We start from the raw sequence: 19,166 nt of genomic DNA on the forward strand, positions 1-19,166 counted from the left end.
TATTAGGTAAAAGTACAAATTACTCTTTTAAAAAGTACTAGTTGGTTACTTTTGAAAAAAAAATCTGATTTTCATTATGAAATCACTTTTTTTTTAAGTGTAAACCTGATTTAATGGTTTGATTGCTTACGTCCCAAAGCTAGATGTATAATTTGCACTAAAAAAGGAAGTATAGTCAATTTTTCCTTTCATGACAATTAATCTTTTTCAATAGCACTGGTAAAACTTCCAAATAATCTTTAAGGCCATAGAGACACTTTTTGCCCATTTTTAAAAATATATATTTTTAAGCTTTGAAAGGTTAAATTAAAGTATATGGTAAAAAGATTTAAATTTAGCCTTTTATTTACATTTGTTACACTATTTTTCTTTACAATATGGAAAATTTGTTTCTTAAATAGCTGTACATCACATGTAGATTTTATTTTACACTTGATCTTAATCTAAAATAGAAACGTAAAAAAATACAAGTACACTGTCAGTAAAAAATAAAACAAATGACTTCATTTTACTTTGAAATATGACGACACTACATTTATCAAAGCAGTGCTTTAAGAGCCTTATTGTAAATTGTGATAAATAAACAATAAGTAACAACGGATTGCTTTGACCTGTAGTGCTTTAGGACAGATCAGAATACAGCTAAATGTATAAATCACACAAATACCTCATCCAGAAACATTTCCAGCATAATTATTTTGTCGTAAAGAAATAAAAAATGTTCCACCTTTGCTAAAAGTAAGTTTCACTTCACAACACAGCCAAATAAGAAGACCATTAGCTTTGTCATCGATCATGTATCAATTTATTTCTAAATATTTGATAACATTGAATACTTTTGACTAAATTTAGTTAAGGAGCAAAGATAAATAATGTCTACTTTAATAGTGGAAATATCGCGATTGTATTCTATCTGAGCACACACAAGATCATAAGAGCACTTGCAGTTCATTTGAAAAAAAGCCTATTTAAGAGCTCGCATATCTGTTTTAGCGATTTGCGTACATGAATGCGCTCTCGTGTTAAAATAAAGCACTCGCCGCATTTGCAGAAATGAGTAATTGCGCAATACCTCCATTCCCGCGCCGCCATTCAGACTGTATTTAGAGGAGTGACAGGTCAGAGGCGAGTCGACTGGCTGTCGGAGAGCGAAACGTGTATGAAGATCATCAAAAACGCAGGAAATATGTCCGCGGATTAATTACTCTGCTAGACATCTCTGTAGTGAAAAGCATTATTCCAACAAAACATTTGTTTTTAAGTTGTTTTTTCTGTCTCTGCAACACAGAAAGCCTTTGTCCCGCCCTTACGTTTTATGCAACTAGACAAGGTCGACTGTGATTGGCCACTTTTCATGTCAGTCAAATCACGCTTCAGAATCAATTCTTAAACTTCGGAAACTGATTTTCAGCAGCTTATGACACAATGCACTAAAATAAACACTCTAAGCACAGCGTTGTGATCGTACGCTTCACAAAACAGCCAATGCTGATCACATCAATGTTATATTACGCATTAAAGGATTAAAAGTGTTAATTGTTTCTTTCATTATTCAGCGATTCCTCCGCGTACCACTAGGAGGAAGCCCGCGTACCACTAGTGGTACGCGTACCACAGTTTGAGAACCACTGGTTTAGATGCTTGCTCCCTTACACTTCCTAAAGGAAATATGCCAGGAATCTACTACTTTCTTGTAATCATTAATGGCTGGCCATGGCACTCTTCACCTCCTGGTGAAAACAGCATGCCTCTCTCACAGGGACTGAATAGCTGATGCGACGACAACAGTGAATGTCTCACTGTCTGACAACGTGAAAGTTCCCTGACCTTTCTTTGCCATTAAAAAAAAATAAAAAATAAATTATATATATATATATATATATATATATATATATATATATATATATATATATATATATATATTTTTTTTTTTTTTTTTTTCATACTCAGATTTAGCCAGTCTTTTTGTGAAGTCATTATTTTTTTCAATAGAATACACACATCAATTTCTTGTGACAAATTTCAAATCTCTTTAATTTAATACCAAGATCATAAGATTAAACTATTGTCAACATCCCATTAACAGCAGACCTTTAAAAGGCTGAGCAAGACAAGCTATTTCAGAGTAATTCTTTCAGTTAATTAAATAGCAGATAACTAGATAAGTCTCCAGCACAATGAGACCCCGTTTACACTAGTGCGTATTAGTTTTAAAACGGCGTTTTAGAATGAAAACGATCCGCGTCCACACTCGCGTTTTACCCAGCGTTTCTGAACTGCTCTCCGTCCACACCAAAACGCTGAAAACGCACATCACGTGACCACACACACACACTTTGGCAATCGCTGGAGCCCATCTACCCAGATGAGAGCTCTGCTAGTCGGACTTCTCATCAAGCATCTCCCGCTGGATCTAATCTCACTATATTTATTAAACGTGATATTTCATTCATCTTGTTGTCTTTATCTAACGACATATTCCCTGACTTTGGTCACTGGAATCTATTACTTGTTCTCAGGTAACGTGTTTTGGCTGAGCGCAAAGATAAGTTAATGATTAATGTAAGCACGTAGCCTACATTCTGTATATTGACTGATCGCTTGCCTTTATTTCCTATAATGTATAAACTTATTGTATGTTATACTTTTATAATGGCCATTATCGATTATTAAAACTGATATTCAGCAAAAGAGAGGGTGTGTTTCGTATTTTCACTGAAATTGAAAGGAGGCAGTTGTTATCGGCTCCGTTTTGTTATAAATATGCACACAGTGAAGATGACGCTCATGCAGCACGACGCCTCAACATGTCTGCTGTCTGTTTAGTTGTTAATATTAAAATAAAAATAGGCAGTTCCTCATATCAAGTTTACATTTTATTGTTGAGAAAGTGAAACAACGTAGCCAAGGTGATGTGAATGAAGTTATAAAGTACACTGTTCCCTGTGAAGATTGACGCGTGTCCTCGGTATGTTTTCCATATCAAACTGAGAAGAAGAGATGCAGCCTTGATCAAACTTGCGAAGTCTGAACTTACACGGAGAAGATTCAGGACTGAACTGTGTGTTAGGCTACTTAATATTGAGGAAAAGCCCCAATCAGAGAGGCGAATGTCTGCAGCCCCGCCTCCGTTTTCAGATATCTCCGTCTTTCCCCATCCACACTGAGACGGAGCTGCAGCGTTTTAGAATGAAAACGGCCTCTCCAGCGTTTTCGAAACGCTCCGTTTTCGGCGCTCGAGAACTCCGGCGTAGTGTGGACGGATGGCGTAACCGTAGCAAAACTTATGCGTTTTCAAACTAAAACGCATTAGTGTAAACGGGGCCTGAGAGAGCATGCAAATGGAAAGACTATCTGTAACACCTCAGACCATCTGTGACTGATAACACAAAAATGTAGGCACATCTAGGAAATCTGAAGAAGTTAACAATTTAAATAAAATAAAACACAAATAACATACACATAAATAAATAAAAAACACATACACATATGCAATAGCAGATTATGTATCTTTAAAAGTATGACTGATCCTGATGCAACGCTTACCTGATACCAATTAGCACCAGTCTCGATAAATGTACTCTAATTGCACCATTACACATATCTAAAAACCAGTTCATAATCCCGATGAGTGAAAGTAGCATTTTACAGACTACAGGAGCATTTATCTTACACACCTAAAAATCTTTGATGTTACTGGGATAATGATGATCCACTGTACAAATATGCTGCTAATATGAACACACCCTCAAGATGTGTCACTGGATCTTCAAGACAGGCTGCGTTCAATTCACACAGCAGCAGAAAATGGTTATCAGTCCTTTTTTGGAACGATAAATACAGTTATGATGACACATGGGTATATTATGTGATTGCGGAGAATGGCATTCTATATCCAAACTGATCCTTTTACAATTTTGCAAGACTCACAACAACATTTTATAAATCTGGACTATCTGAAGAAAACAGGATGTTCTTTAAAAATGTTTAGGAAATAGAATTGTCAATCCAAAACACTGACCCACTGAATTTCCTACGAGTCACAAAACTTAACCAATAGCACAGGTTTAAGCCTGTTTGCACTATACAGTGGTTTCCGTTGTCAAAACATGTTTCACCTTTCGTGGTCTCGTAGTTCTGCGGATTTTTTTTTGGAGTGCAATTTTACATGCTTTTTTTTTTTTTTTTTTAAACAGCGCATTATGTTCTGCGTCCTGATTGGCTGTAGAAAATTATCAATCAATCTCCTCTGTGCCGTGTCTCCTGTACAGTACAGAATGCATTTAGCTTGCCAAATTTACATAAATCTTCTATAGCTAGCAGTACGACTGAAGTGCTGTACTGTATGTTTGCAAGTTTTCTCCCTAACAAACCCCATAATGTCGACTAAACATTCTGCACCATCTAAGGTACCCATGGTAGCACCCAAAAAGCAGAGGAAAATGCTAACCATTGCACAAAAAGTTGTAATAATATTACTTTTCTAAGTAATGTGCAGGCCTACAACAAATCTGTGCCCAGAAATCTAAAGATTGTAGCCCATTACTGAGTCTATTTATTTACTTGTTTAAATGTATGTAAATTTATATTTTATTCCATTTTTTAATTAATTTCAGTAATAATATTGACTAATATGAAAGTGTTTATTTGATTTATTTACAATACAGTTTGTAAAGTAATATTTCAGTCTTTTAATAGATATAAGAGACTTGAGGCCACACCAGACACTACTAATACACACAATCAAACATGAGCTCATGTGTGAAGTGCTGCTGCTTTGAAAGCTTGATGCGTCTATAATGAAAGCAGCTTACTGACAACAAATATTAAATGGTCTGGCAGCCTTGAAATCTCTGATGTGTCTATGATTTGTCATCAGCGCATTTACAGACAACCCAACGTGATTATTAGCTCTGAAAGATGACTCAAACATACTATCCGTCTTGGTCTCTCAGACACAAGACGTGCTCATACATACACAATCAACAAACAGTTTAGGAAGAAATATGATGGCAGCTTGCCTGTGCAGAGCGCGCCACCTTGATGTTTTGGTGATTTGGGCTGTTGCTAAGATCTTCAGAGATTATTAACAGTCAATATCACATCAAGTCAATATTTACAGGAACTACTTCATTAATTTGATTTGGCCTTTGTACAATAACAATATAAAGTAAGGCCTGTTTTTAAATTTAGAAAACAACAGGTTATATTTATACACCCCTTACAAATCTATTTTTTAAATTCATATTTTAATAGGAAGCTATACAATATTATATTTGTGCATATAAATAAGATTAGTCAGTACTGAAGCCAAATCACTTCAGTTTATCTAACAAAATAACTTACAATAACGGTCCAAAAACTAGTACACTCAAATTTATATGTTAAAGAAAAATATTAAATACAATTTATTTTTTATTTTAAAAAAAAAGGAAAATTCAAGAGAAACAAAAAATGGAAAAGTGTATTAGAAATTTTGGATGTTGTATATATATTTTTGCAATATTTTGCTTGAATTTAATTGTATTATCTTTCAATTTCTGAATATGTTTGGTGACTAAAAAAATATTTTAATGAATATATATGTTTAATAAATTGTTTTTTTTTTAACTGTTTTGTTAAATGCACCAAAATACATTGATTATATTCACTGAGAAATGGATACAAATATTCAATTTCAAAATGGTGTGTACTCAATTATGCTGAGCACTATATCTGTAAATTACAGAATATTTCACATGATATAATAGGAATTTATATGTGAAATAACACTGCTGTCATTTTATTTCATAAAAGGAGTCACTTGCGATCGGATATAAAATATATCGTCATATTTTAGAACTTGTTATTTCTCAATACATTGTCTCAAAATCTCAGGGTATACAGAAAATAATTTAACCCATACTAAACTCTTACAAAACAAAAATAACCATCCTTAATCCACGAATGCAACACCAAACCATCCAAGTGGCATGTTCTGCACAGGCAAGCAGCCATATTTCTTCCTATACTGTTTGTTGATTGTGTATGTACAGTGTAAGCATGCTTTGCAGTCCGTGTTGGTCCTAACGCCCCAGTATATTAACGGAGACTCTATACTGCTCAGTAAGTGCCATCTTTCGGACGAGACGTCAAACTGAGGTCTTGACTCTCGGTGGTCATTAAAAATGCCAGGATGTCTTTCAAAAAAAAAAAAAGTAGTAGGGGTTTAACCCCGCCATCCTGGCCAAATTTGCCCACTATCCCATTATGGCCTTCTAACCATCCCCACATCCATCAGCTGGTGTGTAGTGTGCGTTCTGATGCAATATGGCTGTCATTGCATCATCCAGGTGGATGCTGCACACTGGTGGTGAATAAGGAGATTCCTCCAAAAAATGTGTAAAGCGCTTTGAGTGTCCAGAAAGTGCTAAATAAATGTAAGGAATTTTTATTTTTATCATTATTATCATTATTATTATTATTATGTGAGCTCACAATAGACTGTCATGAAATCAATGACTGTTGTCACGAAAAATAAAGCAAAGAATCTTCTCATAGGATAAGAGCATGCATTCTTCTGAACTAATCAAGTGCCAAGTCAGTGTATCAGATATACTGTAGTTACTTGCCATGTCACAAGCAGTGACATCAACGCAAACCAAAATAGCAACAAATGTAGTTTGGTGGGCTGAGCAGTTATTCAAAATCAACATTCAGAACCTACCATTCAGATCTATTTTTTTCAACTGCTTTCCCTATCGAGTCACGTGACCCCTCTGTTAAGGCTATTTAATACTTCTGCATCGAATGCACAGGTATGGTCTGGTGCAGCCTTCATGCGGTCGCATACCTGTGCACCTCTCGAAAAATTTAACTACACGTCGTAAGTTTGCACTACATTGACATGATTGGAAGCTGCGCCAAAGACTGCATATTTTCCATTACAATAAAATTATTATTTACATTGAAATGTTTGTTTACAGAAGATTCAAGAAATGCACTGTTTAAAATATTATTTACAGAATATACAAGTTATTTTATTTAGAAGAGATACTGCTTATTTTCTACTTTTAATATAAAAAGATGTAACACTGAATATGATTAATTGTGTTTCCAAAAGTGCAATTTTTATTTATTTATTTTTTTTTTTAAGAAAAAAAGTGACTGTTGGTTGTAGGCAAAGTGCGGTTTAATTTCAGCTGTTCAGCGTTGACGTTCAATACATAAAGAAAGCAGTATGTGTTTACTTTAATTACTTTAAAATCAAGTAATGCACCCTTCATTGAAAGATCTCTCACTTGTAATTTGTGAGTACATTTAATGTGCAAAATCTGTTAAATAAATAAATCAAATAATCGTTCATTAATCGTAATCGAGTTAAAATTATCAATTTACTGAGATTTTGATTTTAGCCCAAATCGCCTAGCCCTACCTCTTAGTAAAAAAAAAAACCCTACAATAAAAAAATTTCTAGAACATAGCATTTAATACACAAAAAAATAACAATAACCAATTCATCTGGCAAGTAAATAATTTTAAAACTATGAGATAAAACTGGGGCGAAAAAAAATCTAATAAGTTGGGTAAAATGTTCCTTTATCAGCAACACTTCAAAATACACTTCACTTGCTGCTTTCATGCGGCATCGGTTCAGAGCCCGGGAAAGTTTAGACAAAAAGTTGGAGAGCTTTTTAATAGCAAACACCCCCGATGGCTCCTGTATGCGGAGGAGTTACAGCCGCGAGACCCCTCGCTATCCTCTATGGCCCCCTGCTAAGCTAATTGTGTTTTATTGCTTGATCAATTGTCTGGGCTGAGTGAAATGCACAATGGCGGTCAGATCTGCATAATGAGCTTGGCGTGCTGGGAGAATATTGGGGGGCGGGCGGACACAAAGACTGCCCTCCTTGGCAGGAAACACAATCAATACTGGCCAGATGATGAGTTGCACTCTGACAGGGCCTATAGTGTACTTTTAAAAAAAGAGTGTTAAAATACTCAGTCGAGTGGGAAAAACACAAAAAAGAGAGGGAGGGGATGGAAGAAAAGATGACCGGATTTACTATCTTTTTTTTTTTTCCAACATTGTATCTTGTAAAATTGTGACTGTATATACTTTGGTTATACTACTGCACCATCCACACACAAAAAAGAAAAGAAACAGAAATATAGAAAAGGATAATATTAACTCTCTAACTCCCTAAAGATCTTTGCTTTTCCAAGAGATGAGCAGACAGGGGCACCATCAACAGACAAAATCCTCCTTCAGACATCAGATTGCTGGCATCTCTCCAGATCCCGTCTCTGCAGCCCATCACTGCTCCCCATGAAGCTCCATAATTACACCATCCAGCAGGGAGGGGCTGGTGTTCATTGCAGCCATGCAGCAGGGTTACGGAGTGGGACATGCCCATTAACACTCTGGCACAGGGTGGAATACACATACACACCCAGCTGCATCCTACAAAGCACGGGTGTAATGGATGCCAATTAACAAACACTTTAATGAGTGAGTCTGGGGTGAAATATAGAAGCCCTCCTCATAAAAAAAGAGAAATAGGTAGTAATCTCTCAAAGGCTAGAAATGTGGTAAATCTGGATTTTTATTAAATTGCCAAAAAAAAAAAAAAATGTTGCTTTGATATATTTAAAGAGAAAAGGGAATGCATATTGCGCAAAAAAGGTAAGAACTGACCAATCAAATTGGCTGAGTTTTAGCAACTTCTGAGATTTCGGGCATACCAATATGCTGATGCTCCGCATGAGATGGCAAAAGCAAATTTTAATTTACAGCAAGTGTGGTATAGCAAATAATGACTCTAACCTTTTTAAAGGTTGCAAAAAAACTAACATTTTAAGTTGTCTATTTCTGTGCATTCACACCAAAGGCGGTGAGAGCATCAAAGGTCGCTCTGGCCACCCTGGCGACAACGCTGTCTGCCTTCAGCTCCGGCGGCGAGAGCGTCAAAATTCGCTACATTGATCTCGTATTTAAAGGGGCCGTTGCAGCATATCACATTAGTTACATTCCCATGTAAAACATGCTTATTAGCCAGAAAGTGTTGCCCACTTAACAAGCAAATTCATTTAACAACGGAAGATCAAGTTGCATGTGGTGTGGCTTTGCTCTACTTAATTATTCAATGTGTCCATAGGTCTTAAACATTCTGAAGCAGCAATACTGGTTTGAGATTTCGTTTTTTTTTTTTAAAGAAAAAAAAAATATAACATTACTGCACATCAACTTGCCAGTAACTTTTTAAATGTATGTTATTTTAAGAAAACATTGCAAATAATTAGAAATCTGGCGTCCGCAATAATCAAACAACTGTGGTCGTAACCAAAGTTCACAGTGATTGTGTTCTCTGGACTCCTCTCAAGAGGTGGACTTCTTCATTCTGATTGCTTGCTGCCGCACCGCGTCATAGCTCATTACCATAAAGTTGACTTGATTTCAACTCTCCTCAACCCCCACACCAGCGAAGACGCGCCGCGTTGCTCGTACGCTAAGACATTTTAGTCTTAAAACAGGTAAAGCACAGCAAATCCTCTGAGCAGTTCAGAGAGTATTTGGTCCCTCTTTAAATAAGGGCAAACAGGTTGGTAATATGTAAAGCACTATTACTCCAGTCACATGATCCATCAGAGTAAATAGTTCAATTTTCTAAAACGGTCGTGCAACGTAATTATTTTATTTTGTTTTACTTTAAGTCTTGATTTTACTCTTGCATCTTTGCTAAAAAGAATGTTTTACTAAAAATAATTCCCTTCCAAAATATAAGAAAATGTAAATATGAACATATTAATATATATATATATACACCAATGGATTTTCTGTAAATTGTTTACATTTTTTTAAAACCTTAACCAATTTCTTTTTTTTTTTCCTTCAACTACTGTCGTCTCTTATTACCTTCTAAACCAGAGTTGCCCAAACTAGGGCTCTCAGAGATCCATGGTAACCTTTGATTTGGCCCGCTATCCCATCAGAGAATGGTTTAGAGAATGCAATTTGAGATTTAAAATAACCTTTCATTTGTTTATTTTGTTGTTAAGCCACAAAAAAGCTATCTAAAATTAAACATTTCGATTTAAATGGTGTAAATGAATCAGATTTAGTTTCAAATGTACATGCGACAGAGAGAGGATAATGCAGAGACTTTGAAGAGTGAATCAAGGCAAAGGCAGATTCTGCTTGACTAGTGTTTTCAGCATTGAACTCCACTGTGTTATAAATGTAATTAAGTTTTGTAGTTAAGTTTGGTCTGTGTATCTTCAGCCCACGGCTCTCATTGACATTTGGTTTTTGGTCCTTTATACGAAATAGTTTGAGCACCCCCGTTCTAAACAAAGCAAACAAATCAGCAAACCTTTCGTGGCTTGAGCTTGTCTTGCAGGTCGTACTGTCCAATTCCTTTATAGCTAATCCCCAGCCACCACGGTAGGCCTTGCTTGTCCTGTGAGAGAGAATGTGTGAAAAAGAAAGGTAATTACTGCTTTTGTCTGGGCACAGTTGTAAAGTAAAAAGATCAAATGGAGCCGGCCTACACAACCATTCACATACAGCAGCAGCTATTTTATCTGATCTCAAGAGACATTTCTCATGAACCAAGCACAATTTTAATTGTACCCACACACACATTTTTTTTTTCTAGTAGTTAATAATTTAACAAACCATAAATCAAGTTAGGAAGAAATTAATTACGGCAGCTTCAGTATTTATAGCGTCTAGTTCTGTCTCCTCAAATAACACATTATAAATCAAACCACACACCTTCACTTTGTAGTAATGAACTCCATATGCAGGCAAGGATTCAACTAAGGTCAGATACCTGTTGAAGTTAAAACAGTAAACAAAAGTACAGCACAATTTCAGACAAGATAAATCCAAGAATGAACACATTTTAACCATAGTAAACCATCTGTAACATGCCACTGACTGTATTCCCACTATTGATTTCTACTAGTGCTTTCACAGTGATGGACAATGTCAATACATGACTGCAAACAGAAATGACCTTGTCTCATCCCAAAAGGCTAAAAATAAAGTGGGACAGTGTGGTTAGGCAGTCATTTTCAGTAATGTGGTCTAATTAATTACCCAGTTTCGTCTTCTGCACAAACAACTGTGCAACAGTAATCAGAGGCAAGACTACAGGCTCAGACTCGCAATTCCTGTAATTATGTTTCCTGAGGTCTTTATGTCAGATGTTTAATTTATTGATAGTGGAAAAAAATATATATTATTTGATACATGATAATGATGATGATGATGTGAATGGTTCTACATTGATACAAAAAACTAAATAATTCTATATATAAAATGCTTTTAAATAGGCCTATTATAATTAATGTACTGATTTATAGCAAAAAGTATTATTGTATTATGTTAATTATAAATTACATAATATTACAAAATTTTAATCAATCTATAGCAATTTAAGTCTACATAATAACTCACATCTGTTTTCATATATATATAGTTCATGATTTATTAAATTTTAAATGAAACCCTACATCACTGGGCACAGATTAATCCAATACAAAATAAAAGTTGGATTTGACATAATTTATGTGTGTGCATTACAAATATTTATTATGTATATGTGATAAAAACAAAACTTTTTTGTTACATAAATATATTTAAATTTATATATTTTTTTTTCTTTAATATGTGCATGCATGCCTGTATTTATATAAATATACACAGTACACACAACTATATTGATTTCAAAACAAACTTTTTTCTGGATGCGATTAATCACAATTATTTTTTGCCCAGCACTACTCATAAAATAATAAACCTGCTGTTGTCTATGTTAGTGTTTTTATGCAAAATAAATAAGGAAATGCTTTTATAAAATAGATTAAAAAAATTATTTATTTATTTATTTTTCTTTACAAATTTTATAAACATTTTATCTGTTCTGAAAAAACAAAAACAAAGAAAAAGAACAATATTGTGGTTATGAACTAGGGCTGGGCACTAATAATAGAAATAGAAATCGACATTTAGGTCTTGTAATTGATAACATTTTTCCAGGTGGATTTTTTCCGATTATTTTCCCTACCGCATGTGGAGTCATGTGACCCCACTCTGTTTAAACCTCTGTATCGTAGGCACACGGATGGTCTGGCACAGACTTGGTGAGGGTGGCTGATGCTGATGTGCAGCTCTCAAAAAATGTAACTACACATCACATTGATGGGAGGGGGTAGCGTTCAGAACAAACTAAACAATCTTAAAGAGACTCGACACATAAAAACCCCCATGCCAGTGTTTTGGAAGTGTTATTGCAGAGCAACACAAACAGCATGCAGAAGTATAAATGCACGACTACGCCCAAAGCATGCGCCATGGGTCACGGCAAACACTCAAAACAAAAGCTAAGACTGACTGTATAGAACTTATCCACGAACTATGAGGGGAATTTTTTAAAACAATAATCATTCATTAATCGTAATTAAGTTAAGATGTTCAATTGATCGAGATTTTGATTTTAGTTCAAATCACCCAGCCCTATTATGAACAGGAATTATTAGTAAAAAAAATGGAGGGATTTATGTTTTTTGTTTTATAAACAAATCAAACGTGATCGAAGACTGCTTACCGTACAATAGCCTGTCCACGACTGAGTCCCTTTAGCTTCTTATAACGCTCGATTACTTTATCTTCACTAGAGGGCAAAAGAGAGAAACATTACCATCCGCACAATTGCAACATAACAGTAATTGAGCATGAGACCAACATGTGAATGTGCCATTTAAATGACGTGGCTAGTCAGACTTTTAACTATTACACCAGGTGCACCCATGTGTGAAATGCCATCTGGCTGGACATACTGTGAATCACACACACACACATACACATACACAAACTGTTTGCTGCAATTATCCTAATAACCAGTTCCTCAAACACTGTAGGTATTCATTTATGTCTACCATTACTGAAGAACAGCAGAAATGACATTAATATGCCAGATAAAGATCACAACAAATCTGCTCACCTAAAATGAATTGTAATATAGTAGTGATTTGTATGTAATACAGTATATAAAGGAACACAGCTGCTTATGCACTGACTCATGCAGCTGCCTCTTAAACACTTGCACTAATGCACAGCTGTTTTCTGCACATACTCATTCTCACTCGCACACTTCAATAATTGCTGTCTGCTAACTGGTTTACTGTCTTACAGCTCGCCACATTCAATAGCCATTGATTAAAGCTGCCACATCAATCCTTTTAAGGTGGCAGACATCAACATGTAGACGTCTAGGGCTCCACAAGCCAGAGGGCAGGCATCATTAACAAGCAAGTTAATTAACAAGGCTTGTTTGAAATAAACAGGCTGCAGCTTGCACACTACACCTGGATACACTAAAGAATAGCTGCTTTGAGACTCCAGATGCATATGCATTCACATTTTAGGGTTTTAGATACTGAAATTTAACTCTTAAAACTCGACTGACAGTTTCAATTTGCTAGAACTTCTGTAAAGCACAGGCACTTTGACAAAATCTACATTGTAAAAGAGCTTTGGAAATAAAGATCAACTGAATGAAAATAAAAGTGCTTAAAAGTCTAAAATCAAATGTATGCATTAATATTTTTAATAATTGCACATAAACTCTAAATGATGAAGAGAAGCAGCATTGAACTCTATAATATTAACAAATTATACAATTGACACACTTTTCAAGATGAAATCATATCCTGATAGATACGATCAAGTTTCATGCTGCATAATTTCCTATCAAATATAGTTTCAAAAAATGTCAGTTACATTGCCTGCATTTATTACAGAAATAAAAACGCTGTCTTACCAGAATGTTAATGACGGGTGCTCCTTTAAAACCGCAGTAGGGAAAGCTGGAAGCTTTTTTAAGGCTGATCTTGTGCTTTCATCACTAAAAAGGGAAACAAATGAAAACTTTTCAGAATTTTATGAACTTTAATATAGTAACATGGTAAACAGTAATAAACATTTAATAGAAATAGTCATAGTCTGACGTGTTTGTGAGCATTAATTTCAAAACTATTTCAAAGAAACAAGACTAATAACCTCGATAGTAATTAGAAAATCTACTATACTTTCATGTTTTTTGGTACAATATATTCATTTCTTTTTTCAATTAGCATATTAGCATAGCAAAAAAAAAAAACTAAATGAGAACAAAAAACAAACAAACAAACAAACAAACAAACAAAAAGGATGTTTAAATCAGGTAAAGAGTTTCCTGAGTCTATGTTTAGGCCATGATATTTTCACATATGTGGATTATTAACAGTCTTGCTGTTACTTAAAACTCTGAAAAAATAACAGATTTTTAAATTTACTTTTTATTTGATGTTGACCAAGATATTTCTCTACTACCACAATATCTTACAACTTAATACAACCTTTTCCCTTTCACTGAAAATGAATGCATTCTACAAAATAATGCAGCAAAACCTGAATAGCTCATCTAAATGTCAGTCTTGACAGGACAAAACAAATGATTCAAAAATACAATGAGGTTTGTTTGAAGAAGCAGATAGCCTTCTTTTGAAATAGAAATCTTAAAAGATAGCTTGAAGACACTGATAGACTGATCTTTGAATTTTTTTCTTTTAGAGCATCTTGATGTTTGGGAAAACAGTGGCTTTATTATTTGTATGGAGTCAATCTAGGGCCATATATACTTGCAAAATAAAAGAAAGTTTTGCAAACAAAAAGTATTGAGCAAAAATAAAAAATTAAATTAAATAAATAAATGAATAAATAAATAAATGCAAATCTCTAAAAACTACAAAGCGAAAATTTATTTTTGAGAAATAAACATTTATTTTGCTAACAAAAATAAAGAACTCCCAAATATATTTTGAGGTCATATAGATAAAATTGTGCGCATATGCAACAAAACGGTCACAATTTCGAGCCCTGCAATTTCAAATTCAAGCAGGTTCAAGCACTTTGTTCAAAATTCAAGCCCTTTTCTAACCTTAAAAACACTATATAAAAAAAATCAAGAAATTTGCAGGATTTCCGTAGGAACACTGTAGTTTGAGTACGTATCTGCAGAGGGAGAAGTTAAAAGGGCTTCTTTTTGGTCTATTTGGACACAAGAAATGGAGGAAAAATTTGTGTAAAAATGGCCGGAGCACATGTGTCTGTTTGACGTGCTATCTGAGCAAAATCTCAACCGGTTCAAAAAAGAAAAAAAGTTGAGGATAAATAGCTAATTCCCTTCAAAACCCAGGTAAGCAAAATAAGTACATTTTCTACCCCACGAAAGGCTTCTTTCTCATTAATAAGTTAATAACAAAAGAAAAAATATATACTACATGACCTCGCGTTGTTTTCAAGTCACTTCTCGCGGGTGTTTGGTTGTAAGAGGTAGTGTTTGGACTGAGACAAACTTGCGATTCTACTATTGTAAAGTCATGCAGTGTGAACCCCCTGTCGCCAATCCATCCTGCAGTGGAAACACATAAGCGACGGAATGCTACCCCAGACAGTCATGCAGTATGAAAACATCAGATTAAAAATCGTGCAGTCTGAACTCAGCAGGTGGAGCTAGACTTGCTGGTGAATGCTATCGGTTTACAGAGAAGCATCACCAGTGCATACAACGGGGCAGGGGATCAACTAACCAGGAAGCTGAATTTTGAAATGCAGAGCCGAAACACGAAACAAAGCTTGGCGTATTCTTGTGACCAACAGCCACATGCCAAGAAACAAGAACATGATCTGATGGATGTGCTATATTGTTGTTTATGAGGCAAATCAAATTGTGGAAAGGAGCATGTCATTCTACTCTCAATTTGTACATGGTTACCAGATGCATATATTTGAAATAAATGAGTACAAAAGATATGTGATACGTAAACGGCCTGTACAGCTTTCGTCTTCAAGCGAGAATGACGTCAATTGCAACATTCTGGCATACACCACAACTACCAAGTAGTGGTACTGTCGACAGTGGAAACACAAGCCTGATCAGGGAGACTCATACTGAACCGTACTGTACTATACCTCTCAGTGCAAACGAGGCACAAATGGCACCATCACAATGGAAGGAAAGACACAACACCTGAATTCATAAACCCTCATGTCATGGGGTTTCATGGATCTAATCTAATTTAGCAATCTTTGATCTAATCTTTTCCAAAACTGTTGAGGGTGCAGTGGGCGATATTGTTTTAACAGGAAGCAATGACTCAGAAAACAAAGGGCCAATAACTCACCTAAATGTGCAAAACATTAAACATCTGAGTCAGAATACTTTGAAATTTAATTGAAAACAAAAGGAAACAGGTTACAGAGTGGATAACATGTAAAAGCCTTTTCTAGCCCTGTTATCAGGCAATTAATACCTTGCTTGACTAAGCACCACTATATTCCCTGGCGCTCCTCCCTTTCCAGGCCAGTTGGTTCTGCTGTTCAGCGATTTATGATAAGTTTAAGGTATAAATCTAACAGGCTGGCTTGATGATGTGGTAAAATACACTAAGCTGGTTCTCTGAGACCGCAATGCCTTGTCAGCAATCTGGAATTCATTATGTTGTCTCTACTAACCCAGCACAAGTAACGCATGGAAGAGTGAAAGCCATGTGTCAGCTTTTTCAATATGCTCAATGCAAAGAAATGTTTACACCACATTAAATGACTTATATGAAGTAGGGATGCACAATATTGAAAAAAACAGATATTGTTATATTTTATTTTTCTGCGACAAATATTGCGATATGAATGATATCCCAAGATAGTTTGATTATATTTGATGATGATTTTCTAGGGAGCCCAACAGTATTCAGGTCCAGAAATTAAATAAACACAACACAAAAATGCTTTTCTTACTTTGATTTGTCTCATTTCTTGTACAAATATTTAAAAACTCTGAGATCAAGTACAATTTTTTTGTTTTGTTTTCAACTTCCAGTGGGACAAGTTAAAAAAAAAGTTTTCATATTTGGATCGTATATTGAATCATATAACATTGTTTAAAATCATATAAATTCCATATAAATACAGTGATTAAATACAATTTTGTAGCTACTTTTCAACTATAATTGAAGCTAAAAATTCCATACCTAGCGATGTGAATATTGCGGATGAGCACATTGCAATATCAATGCTGAAATTATATATTGTGCAGCCCTAATTTGAAGTAAACTATAAAAACTATTTATGAAAATCAATCAAGAAAGGTACAACATTGTCTTTTAGTCTTTTAGTAAAAGACTTTACTAAAGGAAAGAACTACAATTACATTAAGCAATGCAAATTACAATCTAAATTATGGAGAAATATAAATGGTATATTTATAGGACATCCTTGTACTACAAAGTTCATGAGCAGGCGACAATGTTGTCAAACAGTCCTCTTTCACACAGACGTGCAAAAGCTACTACAAAAGCTTATTCATGCTAGGTTAGTAGATACCAATGTCACTTTGTAAAGAAACACAGTGTGAAAGCATGCTATAGTTCTATAGTCAGCACTTGTCATTCTGGTTGCGTACTTGTTAATTCCTATAGACTGAATACATAGGTAATTTTCATGTTACAATGGTATGGTTTCAAAAACATTTTTCAATCACAGCATTTAACTAGGTTAACAGACAAAACATGAAATATTTTCAGATTTTAGTTGAAACTGTTCTGCAAATGTTTCCTAAAGCTATTCATTTAAAGTTGTTTATTATAAAAATGAATCAATAAAAACGATTTATTTCATTTAAGCAAAAAATATTTATTAATGTTGGCACAATAGCACAGTGGTTAGCGTGCTGACATATGGTGCAGAAGCGCTCCGGGTGTCCAGAGTTCAAACCCCGGCTTTCCCGATCCTACCTCACTCTCTCTCCCACTTCACTTCCTGTCAAAACTAGTGTCCTGTCATATAAAGGCAAAAAAAAAATAAAAAAAAAATAAAATAAATGATAATAATGTTTTTAATGTATGTATATTTATTAAAAGCATATATTTGAGGGCAGAGGGAGTCTCAAATCAAGACATTAGCTATGTTTCCATCCAAAAATGTGAATGGTCTTAATGCGCAAAACTGGATTATCGCATAAAAGACAAGCAAATAAAGCAGCGTTTCCAACCAACGAGTCAAAGCAAACAAAATCGTCACTTCCTGATTAACTGGTGCCAAATATCAACAGTAAAAATGGAATTTGGTGCAGTAGAAGCTGCGTTAGAAGATTTTTGCAGTAGAAGATTTTTATGCACATTTTCAAAATGTATGCGCATCTTGGCGTTTTCATCAACTGGAGTTTTAGCTAATACACTTTTCATTCATTCATTTTCCTTCGGCTTATCCCTTTTTTAATCAGGAGTCACCAGTTTTACACAGCGGATGCCCCTACTGGGAAACACCCATACACTCACTCAATACAGCCAATGTAGCTTATTCAGTTCACTTATATCATATGTCTTTGGACTGTGGGGGAAACAGAAGCACTCGGAGGAAACCCACGCAAACACAGGGAGAATATGCACACTCCACACTAGATCGGCAACTGACCCACAGGGACTTCAACCAGCAACCTTTTTGCTGTGTGGCGAAAGTGCTAACCACTGAGCCACTTATATACTTTCCTGTCAAGATAAATTGAACTTTTTTACGTCCAGAACTGAACTGTTGCACAGTATACTCTTAACAGACGTCACTGTCCTTGAGCCAAAGGTGACTTCTGTTTATAATTAAGATTCAACAGGATCAAGGATTATCGTAAAAATATTTAAGAACAATAAAGACCTCTTTTTTTATTTGAAAAGAAACACCACTTCCTAAATTTCCATACTCTGTCCACCGAACATACAGGGTGATGTTATAGAGAGAACCCCTGCTTGGTTGCTCCTGACATAAACTGCAGACAGATGACATCAGCATCCTGCATGACGCCCTATCGTCTGCCAACGGGAGATGTCTCCACTCCCTTTCACCCTACATCTACGCAGTCTTAACAGAGGAGAGAGTAGGAGTAGTTGGTTTATATGGAAAGAGGAGGGGGTCTTCGAACTTCCTATATAAACTTAAAGCCCTGGGCCTCAAAATGCAACCGTTCAAGCTTTATGAGATCTAGAAGATTTCATCCACATGGAAATGAAACGGAACAGAAACCAGAGGCAAGAAAAGGTTTGCTGTATCTTAAATGCACTTATGCTATCAGTAATGACACACTGCTACC

At 35.2% G+C, this 19,166-nt stretch overlaps 1 protein-coding gene across 18 annotated transcripts in view; it reads right to left on the bottom strand.

Moving 5' to 3' along the window:
- The window catches only part of frmd4ba (FERM domain containing 4Ba), a 96,615-nt gene that overhangs the window by 21,273 nt on the left and 56,176 nt on the right, over positions 1–19,166 (bottom strand). For all 18 annotated transcript variants that reach the window (XR_012408150.1, XR_012408148.1, XM_073954433.1 and 15 more), the window contains 4 exons: positions 13,809–13,892; positions 12,594–12,659; positions 10,757–10,814; positions 10,353–10,439 (listed from right to left, as the gene is read on the bottom strand). Coding sequence is in view for 12 of the 18 variants with exons in the window: in XM_073954433.1 (XP_073810534.1) it covers positions 10,353–10,439; positions 10,757–10,814; positions 12,594–12,659; positions 13,809–13,892 (295 nt within the window). In the remaining 6 variants the exon portion in view is untranslated. The remainder of the gene's footprint in view (positions 1–10,352; positions 10,440–10,756; positions 10,815–12,593; positions 12,660–13,808; positions 13,893–19,166) is intronic.

The sequence above is a fragment of the Danio rerio genome, chromosome 6 (genome assembly GCF_049306965.1).
Source record: "Danio rerio strain Tuebingen ecotype United States chromosome 6, GRCz12tu, whole genome shotgun sequence".
Taxonomy (NCBI): Eukaryota; Metazoa; Chordata; class Actinopteri; order Cypriniformes; family Danionidae; genus Danio; species Danio rerio.